This window comes from Poecilia latipinna, unplaced genomic scaffold (assembly GCF_001443285.1).
Source record: "Poecilia latipinna isolate Pla-1442-1.1 unplaced genomic scaffold, P_latipinna-1.0 Scaffold1074, whole genome shotgun sequence".
Lineage (NCBI taxonomy): Eukaryota > Metazoa > Chordata > Actinopteri > Cyprinodontiformes > Poeciliidae > Poecilia > Poecilia latipinna.
In genome coordinates this window covers 113872-123559 of record NW_015113690.1, presented here as the reverse complement: position 1 = coordinate 123559, position 9688 = coordinate 113872, and the positions used below count along the sequence as shown (strand labels likewise).

Here is a 9688-nt window from a genome sequence, read left to right as displayed (position 1 = left end):
CAAAATACAAAATTCACTATTATATGACATCTGAAAAAAGAGCCTAAAAGGAAGAAAGGAAAAGGAAGAAGAAAGGAAGGAAGTTGGAAAGAAGAAATGACAACGTGAACAACAAGAAAAAACAGAAAGGAAGGAAGGACAGAAGCAATGAAACAAAAGGGAGAAAAATGTAAGGATGGGCATAAAGAAGGAAAGAGAGAAAGTAAGAAAAGAATGAAGGACAGACACAATGAAGGAAAACACCAGTAGAAAATCTGACCAAGTGTTTGGTAAGATTGAAATAAGACAAAATCAACTGAACAGCGACTTTTCAGCAAGAGATAAATTAGTTTATTTTTTTAAATGAAAAAAAAAGAAACTCTCCAGAAATAAATGGAAACACACAGATGTAGCAGAATGCATTTTATTACATCTACTTTTCTACATAAACAAGTAACATTCAATAAGTAAACAATTTCTTCCAATGCAGGTAATAAATATTTTTTTCACTTGGTATATTTGTACAAACTGACATGGGTCTACTGTACACCGTCTTCCTTCTTCCCTCCATGAAAAGCCTTTTTTATTTATTTTCTTTTTTTGTTAAAACAAGTTTTTCTTTCTCTCAGATTGGAGCTGTGAAACCTGTCAATAAGGCAGTGAGTGCAGATGTCGACTCGAGTCCGTCTAAGGAAATCATTTCTGCTGTGTGAGACTCTTTATTGGCCACAGTCGTCTTTTTTTCTTTGTTTTTTTTTTTGTTGTACAACTTTCGTTTTCTAAAAAATATATAAATTATTTTATTCCATTCGCTCTGAAGTGACGCACACACACAAAAACAAACAAACAAGCAAGCAAAAAAAAAAAAAAAAAAAAACCAAAAAAAAAAAAAAAAAAAAAAAAAAAAAAAAAAAAAAAAAAAAAAAAAAACCAAAAAAAAAAAAAAAAAAAAAAAAAAAACAGAAGCATACGAGCAGACATCGAACGGCTCATGTTCGGATCTGAACGTTCAGTTTTCAGGGTTTTCCCATACTGACAGAATATAAACACTTTTTTCCCTTTAAGTTAGGGTGAGGATGACCAAAGAGAGGAGCCACTTTCCCAGAGTTCAGTGTTGAAGAGTCCAAAAAAAAAAAAAAAAAAAAAAAAAAATAATAATAATAATAATAATAACAACATTGGAGGGAAACCAAGAGGAGATCCAACTTTGCCGTTTTTGGTAATCCCACACAGAACCTTGTGACGTTAGAGCACTTTAACAGAAACACATTCAACACAGTTTGCTCTGGCGCCCCCTGGCCGTCATGAAGTCAGCAGCATGACAAGCGTGAGGACAGAAGGTTCAATAAATTAAGCCGCAATCAAATGCTTTCAGTTACAGTGACTGTCTCGTCAAGTATCCCAACACAGGAGGGGAGGGGGGAGCAGCAGGAATCTGGTAACGCTTTATAATAAAGGCACATGCTGTCTATGAGTCTGAATGATCAGCTTAACAATTAATGATTAACCGACTCGTTGATGTAAGGAAACTCTCTGCAGCTCCATCCAGAAGCCCAGCAGGACTCTGCTTTGCTTCCCAGGCCAAATGAAGCTGGTTTTAAAATGTTTTATTTAAGAACATTATTATTTAGTTTCATAAAATTCTCAAATGGAGATTTTTTTTATTTATTTTATTCTATTGTACAAAGGATGTTGGAGGAGGACAGCCTGGCTGCCTCTCAGCGTTCAAAACAAAACTCGGATACAAACAGCTCTTTCGGCTGTAGTTAAAAAGCAGACGGGAGCTTTTCAGGCCCTCTCAATGTATTTTTCAGTATTGTTGAAGAGCGAACAGAGAAGCCCTGAACCGGTGCCAGATGGTAAAAATGAGGCAAACGAGCAGAGCTGGAGTGAATATGTACAAGGCGGATCTAAAAATGAGACGGTTGTTTACCGACGCGTGGCCTGCAGGCATGGGGGAGTCTCACACAATGGCAACCTGGAATAAAATCCCACAGTGTTCACTATGCTATTTTCTTAAAAAAAAAATATATATATATATATATATATATATATATATATAAAAAATAATCTAATCGCTTTCAAATAATGCTAAAAAACAAAACAAAAAAAAAATACAATTCTGATAAGTCGCACATCACCGTTTAAAGCTCAGAGTAAGACAATCGAATTTTGTCTGAACTGCTGATTTGAAAGATTTAGGAAAATAATAATAGAAAAAAATTCTCAGCTTTTTTGTATCATAAGTCACATGTTAGGAAACATTTGTAAATTAATTATCTGAATGACTTAAACATCAAATTGCACACTTAATAATTTACTAACAACACTTTTAAAAACTGTTTTGCGAGCACCCTGGCTGATTTTTTTTTCCAACTGATTGTGTGAAACATATTAAGCCATATGTTTATCTTAATGAAGGGTCAAAATAAAAAAGCTCAGTGCTGTGTTTATCTGTGGTGATGCTTTGTCTTTTTTTTTATGAGATGTTTTTTTTTCATGTTTACTGTTTATCAGTGAGCAGAAAAGTCAGTATTCTCTTGGTTTGTGGTAAATGTCCCAATTAAAAACTCATTTGGATAAACGACCAACTATTTTTTATGCTTCATTTATTGGAACCAGAGGTGGGTAGTAACTAGCTACATTTATTTTAAGTATCGGTTTTCTAGGGTTTATTTCGAAACAGATTGATTTGGAAAAGCTAAATCTTTCTTCTGCCTATAATCATTTGACTTATTTGGATATTTTTCTTTTTCGTCTATAAAATACCACAATGAGAACATTACTTTAGATTTCTGTTTGTCTGCTGCCATCATTTTTAAATATTACATCAGGTGTACATGAGTAACATTTTGATGGAATACTGTTTTACTCTCACATTACTCATTTCTTGGATGGCAAGGTTTTACTTTTAGTTGAGTAAAAAAAAAAAAATGCTAACATAGTGTTTCTCTTGGTTGGATAAAACGTTGTGTTACTCTACACACACCTGACTGTGACCAACTCAAAGAAAACAACTTTGTGCAGCTTAAAAACTCCCATCAGATGCCTGAAGACATAGTGGACTTCTAGAAAAACCTCGACAGGTCATCTGTAATCCCTCAGTCCTCCACCAGGGGGTGAAAGACAAAAAAATGGGGGTAAAAAGTTGCAGGTTTTCGAAGGAAAATAAAACATTACGTTGTAGAGATGTCAGAAATATGGCATAATTAATGACCCGTTTAGCCAAAACATAGAATAAACATTTGATAAATTTCATGATACTTTGAGAGTTTATGCAGAGAAAAATAACTGAGTTGTCTGTACTTTCCAACTGCAGCTTCAAAACAGCATTAACACAGAAAGAGATAGGTGGCGCTAGTTCCCACACCTGCTCCAAACAGACAGGCACTTCCTCTCTGCCCTTTTAAATTAAGAGGACATGAACCATAGTGGAAACCAGTCCCATGCCTACTAGCGTGTTTAATGTGTATCATCTTTATTCTTTATGTTATTATCTGCCAAACAGCTGAGGCTGATGGGAGAGTCTCGGAAAACTACCTGATATTTGGATTTGTCTGCTGGGTTTCTGGTTGTGCAGCCTATTTCCTTTTTCTTTTCTTTTTTCTCCACTCTTTTCTACATTGCTGCATTCCGGAACACACGACACAATTAATTCAAAAGAAACAATTAATCATGCATGAATTAATTAAGCATTCGTTTTGTGCCCATAAAAGGATTACCAGAGTCTGCTACCGAGTAAAATGCACGGTGGCATTTATTTCCCTAGAGAATCATCACAACACCTTTCTGAGTAGTCGAGCTGCTGCTAAATAATTATTCAACGCATATTAAATAAAATCTTTTCACAACCGGCTCCCACATGACAGTGACTCACACTCGCTTTCAGCCACTGAGCAAATTGTAAAGCAATAAAATAAAATAAAAATTCAATATGTAGACACAAAGGATACGAAATAAATAAAATACTGCACAACACAGGAAATACACTAAAAGAACTTGTTCCAGCAGATGATGGAGTCATACGGAGAGGCAGGAGTTGGTTCCCATGAGAAGAGCGGGGAATGAAGTTAGAAATGCCAAGTGGATGGAAGAGGGGAGGGGAGGAGGAGGGTCACCCCGTGTCAGATCCTCGTCCGGTTATCGAGGAATGGGACGGGGCGGCGGGAGCCGCTGTCAGAGCCCATTATCTCATGATCGCTGGGATAATTAGGCGCTGCCTGTCTCCGGCGCCTGGAAGCCGGACGTCAAAGAGACGCGCACAATGCCAGACGCTGGGAACATTTAAAGGATGACGGGGAAACACGGCTTCGATAACGACAAACGAAAGTGTGTGTTGTTTTAAAAAAAAAAAAAAAAGTACATTCACAAGCAAACCATGCGTGAAAAACAGCGTACGCGCTTTGCTCCAACACTCGAGGCTTTTTCTCCTGACAGGCCATGCATTTTTAAACCGTCTAATTCGGAGCGGAGCCCGCGTTGACCTGCTGAGGCCGCCGCCTTTCACTTCTCAAGACGTCAACCGCAAGCGCTCCGTCCCGACTCAACTCCTCCTTCCCCCCCCGATGGGTGCGGAAAAACGTCAGATGCAAAAAAAGTGACGATTTTAAGACATTACTTTAAGGTTCCTCAAACACGCGCACGTAATAAACAGGCACTGCTTTAAGCTTGGTCGCATGCTGTGGACGCCTGTGTCTTTAAAAGGCCCGGCGTCGCTACGACGGCTTCGTCGGAAAATCCTTTTATAACAGTCAGCCGCAAGAGACGCGAAGCAACACACTGAACCCGGAAAAACAGACTGAAAACACTGACACACACACACACACATTCAACAGCACTCAGATCACTTTCATATTAGTACCTACTTTTTGGCATTGTGCAAAAAAAAAAAAGAAAAGAAAAGAAAAAAAAATCTTCCAGCTAAAAGTCTAAATTGGCAAGTATAAATAGCTTCAACAGTTTAAATGCTGTATGCCGGCAGATTCTTTACAAGGAGTGAAAACAACCAACACTGAATCAACCTGAAAGTCAAGGGGGAATGCATATTTCACTGTTTAAATATCATACATAAGTTAAAAAGAATATTAAATCTACTACAACATGATTCAACTGTTAATTCAGTCTCATTATAGAGGAAAAAAAAATGAATCTGGAAATGAGGCCGAAGAGGGAGAAAAAAAAAAAAAGGAACGTGGTCGTCGTCGGAGATGCGGATGGAAAGTTAAGCCAACATGGCGGCAGGTGTTGAAGGGAAAGGAGGTCCAGTCCTCCGCCTGGAAACAGCGACAGAAGCAGCTCACTACACTGAAAACGTTCCCGACATAGAAAAGTAAAAGAGGAAAATAGATTTTGTTCTCTGGTCACGGTGCTGCGCCTTGTTTTTGTAGAAAGGAAAAAACAAAACAAACAAAAAAACAATAAGGAACCCCTCCAACCTTGTGTTTTTTTTTTTGTTGCTTTTTTTTTTTTTCCCACTCGGGCAGCATCTCCGCTGTTTGTGCCAAGTTTGTACCAGTAAAGATCAGATGTGGTCCAAACGTCGGACTGGTTTCTCATCTGAGGTCAGTAACACCAAGTCCGCATCTCTCCCCTCCTCCCCTCCCATAAAGTGATGCCACCCACTCAGATATTTAGTGCTTTTCTCCACATTATGGCTCCAAAAAGCTGACAGAGTTCGATGACTTGGGGCCGGTCTAATTAATCTCTGGAGAAAAAAAAAAAAAAAAAAAAAGAAAGAAACGTCCGGCGTGGTACTGCATTCACGCTGGGCCCAGAGCGTCGCCCCCCGCCTCGGGTCAGTCCAGCGATATGACGTCAGGTATCCCGCCGTAGATAGCTGCCACTGCCGCTTCGGCGCTGCTTCGACTGGCCACCACCCCGGGGTGTGTGTGTGAGGGGTGTGAGGACGAGTGCGAAGACGACGAGTGTGTGGAGTGAGTGTCTCGAAGGCTACTGGATGAGATCAAGCCGCCGCCCGCGTTGCTCACCCCGTTGGTCGGCGCCGTCAGCGAGGGGGTACCTGATTGGTCGAGGAACAGCTGGGAGGCCGACGAGGAGGTGCTGTAGGGCAGGAAGCGGTTGAGGAGGAGCTCGTGGTCCTCTGAGGCCGAGGCGGCCGCCGCCGCCGCCGCCATGACCATGTTGTAATGCTGCAGGGCGGCAACGAGGAAGAGCTGTTAGTGGGACAGCATTTTATGTAAATATGTGTGTGTGTGTGTGTGTGTGTGTGTGTGTGTGTGTGTGTTCTTTTTGTCATGTCAGCTCAAAAACACTCCCAGGACAAAAAAAATATATGATTTTTTTAAAAATTAAAATGACCAAAACTGTAATTTATTTTTTTTCACCTTCTCAGCCACCAGCTAAGCGTGAACCGTTTTGACTAAATGAAGTAATCCGACTCTTTTGTAGGAACTGCATCGTAGATCCAAAACTTTAACGAAGTTAAAGTTAACGAAAGGCATGCCGTTCGCTCATTGCCATTTTGGGCTCGAATGAAGAAAAGTGAAATAACATTTTTTGTCTATTTCTAGCATTAAAAACAGGATGTAGGTCAGTCTTCATTTGAAAACGCTTCCTGTACTTATCCAAGTTTTACTGCAAAGATTAAAAGCAGACGTGGGCGCACCAAGGTGTACTTTAGAGGTGTGTTCGTAGTCACCACGACAATATGAGGAAAGCAGAAAACGATGATCACTTTGTGTTGCATTTAACATTTTTAAAAAAATAGATTTCAATTTAAAAGTCGTAGTTTTGATCTAATTTATTCTTGAATTGTGGCAAAAGGCCGCCGCACCCCACTTTGAGCACCTTTAATGTATAAAAAAAACTAAAAATGGAAACAGTTGGCAATATTTTGGTGTTAAATATAATTAAGCCATTTGCTTCTGACTGTCTTCTCTTTCAAGGGTGACATGTTAGACGAAACATTTCCAGCACCGTGAGTCATATTTGAAATCCCTTCAGCTTCATTGTTTCAGGCAGGCAGCAGAAATCTCTGACACCGATACGGCGTAGCGAAAGCAACAGGATATCGCACGACTTTCAGCTAAGTGCCCCAAAGTTTCTTCTGCACCAGACGACTTTCATTTATCAAAGGTTTTACTTTCACGGCTCCCTGTATGGATTGAGACTAAGAGCCAGTAGTAAAAGTAGTAAAAAAAAAAAAGGGAACACAGAGTACAGGAAGGATTTTGGATTTTATATGAGATTCTCCCCCCCTCATCAGGTTTCAGACATGTCAAATTAAAATTTTAAGTGGACTTACTCAGAATCAGGATATGTCTTTTTAAATAATTTCTTTTTTATGACGGGGAACATCTCGTCACTGAGAACCCACCTGTAGCTGGCTTTATATGGTGAAAGTAGAGAGGGTGATTTAATAACAAAATAAAAAATAAAAAAATAAAAAATCAAAGTTTTTAAGGAACGTGGGGTATTCCTGTGCTACGTGACACACAGAATACAGTTGAACATACCTGATGATTGTCTCCTTGAAGAAAAGAGAAGAAGTTCAACTCTAGAAAATAAGCACAAAGGAAAGTCGGTGTTGATTACGTCTAGAAACGGGAAGACGGCACACGCCGACGTTAACCTGCAGGCGAAAATGGTACAAAAATGAAGAGGAAATCCTCAAGTGAAAAGTTCACGAGTCTCACATCAGGTTCGCCTGCTCACAGAGACAAAAACCTTGTGCAGCTCATTCTTAACAAGTCATCGGTCCAAAGCGTTCTTCTTCTCTGGTGCCTGACAACTATTGTCTAACCGATCCAAAATTTCCAGATAAGGTTCCTCCATGTTGTTCATATTATACTTTTCCAGATCCAAACTTTCTAGAAAACTAAGTAAGAGGACAAGAAAGTAAGAAGAAACTGAAAACAAGAGAGGAAAGGATGAAAGAAAGGACAGAAATAAAAAGAAGGAAAGAAATAAGGGAAGACATGACAGAGGAGGGAAAGAAATAAAGATAGAAGGTCAGAAGAGAAAAAAAAATAAAGAGGTCAGGGCCAATGGAGGTATGGAAGAAACAACAAGAAACAGATTAAGAAGAAAAGTCAGAAATGATGGAAGAAGTACAGCAGAAAAAACACAAACAAGGGAAACAAAGAGAGGAAGGACACCAGACAGGAAGGGCACAGAAAGGGGCCCAAATAAGGAAAAAGAAAGAAAAAGAAAGGAAGGAGAGAAAAATGGACAGGAAGGGAACAAGAGGAAGGAAGGCCAGAGAGAAGAAAAGACACAGCATGACAACGGGACAGGGAATAAAGTTTAGATCAACAGATATTTCCCATATTTACGGGAAACGTTTGTGGATTCCTGAATGTGTGGCTGTTACCTGACAGGTCGTTGGGGGTGTGGTAGTAGGGCCTGTAGTCCTGGATGAGTGGGGGCACCGGAGGGATGTAGTTGGTGTCCATGGCTGGCATGCTGGGGGTGCGGCTGATGGGAGAGGCCTGGTGGTGCAGGTTCAACACCCTGCAGAGCGCGTGCACACGGAAAACACAACGAGGTCAGAGGACTGCTGCACCGACCGTCACGCTTTCATTCTGTGCAGAATGCTGGGGGTAAAGCCAGCGTGCGGCACCCTGCACCGAGCTCCAAACACCAACGCAACATTCACCAAGGCCAAAAGAAGCAGCAAAGTCCTCATGAATGTTATCATGACAAAAATAAATCTAAATTTTTACCGTGATAAGAATTTAATTTATTTTTTTTTTTGCATTAAGTGATGAACGAAGCGATAAACGTCCACCCCTGCTTCTGTGGTTGACTCACCCTTTGTTTATGACAGGCGGAGAGTTCGGAGACAGAGACGGACACGCTCTTTTGACTGGAGGAGGAAGCGTTGCAGAGGAAGGCGGAGGAGGAGGGAGTGGAGGAGGAGGAGGCGGCGGAGGGGAATCTGGTTCTTCTTCGTCCGAGGAGCTGTCGAGTGTCAGGTCGATCACTTCCACCTTTTTGCTGTGGCTGCTGTCGCTGTGGCTGGAGGACGAGGAGCTGTGCTGATCTGAGCCTTCAGACGTCCGACAGGAGCCTGAGGGGAAGCAGAGATGTCTCGGTTTGTGTCGGGATTCACAGAGAAAGGAGCCTGAAAAAACCCCGAAGGCTCTCTAAAGCTCAGAAAACTCATCTGAACATGAACCGTGGGGTGTTTGTTGGCATAGAGGCAGTTTGTTCAGACGTAATATTACCAACGATTTGGCAAATTAAAACGGACAATGCAAACCGAGTAGCAGAGGATCAAAGTTAATATGTTTTTTTGTTGTTGTTTTTTTTACTTTTTACTCCTAGCTGAATTGGCTTCTAGTCTCCTCTCGTGCCTTTCACTTCCCATCCCACAAAACTCACCATCCAGCCCGTTGTTAAGGGAAGCTGAGGAGACCTCCTGCACTTCCTTCTTAGACCTCATGGGGGCCCAGCTGCCATCCTCCTTAAACTGGATCTCATCACAGTCTGAGCAGCTGTTCAAGATCTCCACAAAAAGTCTGGGAGAAGACACAGGCAGGCAAGGATTAGCTTAAAATAATTACTTTTAAATGAAAATGTTTTTTTTGTTTTTTTTAAAGCATCTTCCAGACCGACGCTGCATATTCTCTTTAAAAGTTCTCTTAAAATGTACGGATAGAAAGGAAGTGACAGGCTTAAAAAAAAAAAAAAAAAAAAAAAAAAAAAAAACCCCGGAAAAAAAAAATTTATAAAAATTTTTTTTTTA

At 40.5% G+C, this 9688-nt stretch overlaps 1 protein-coding gene across 1 annotated transcript in view; it reads right to left on the bottom strand.

The window, feature by feature from the left end:
* Nucleotides 1–2352: 2352 nt before the first annotated feature.
* LOC106959376 (E3 SUMO-protein ligase PIAS1-like) overlaps nucleotides 2353–9688 on the bottom strand; it is a 69673-nt gene continuing 62337 nt past the window's right edge. Inside the window, exons 9-13 of the mRNA XM_015051927.1 lie at nucleotides 9325–9461; nucleotides 8752–9010; nucleotides 8312–8451; nucleotides 7455–7495; nucleotides 2353–6128 (exon numbers count right to left, since the gene is read on the bottom strand). Coding sequence (XP_014907413.1) covers nucleotides 5775–6128; nucleotides 7455–7495; nucleotides 8312–8451; nucleotides 8752–9010; nucleotides 9325–9461 — 931 coding nt within the window. The 3' untranslated portion in view covers nucleotides 2353–5774. The remainder of the gene's footprint in view (nucleotides 6129–7454; nucleotides 7496–8311; nucleotides 8452–8751; nucleotides 9011–9324; nucleotides 9462–9688) is intronic.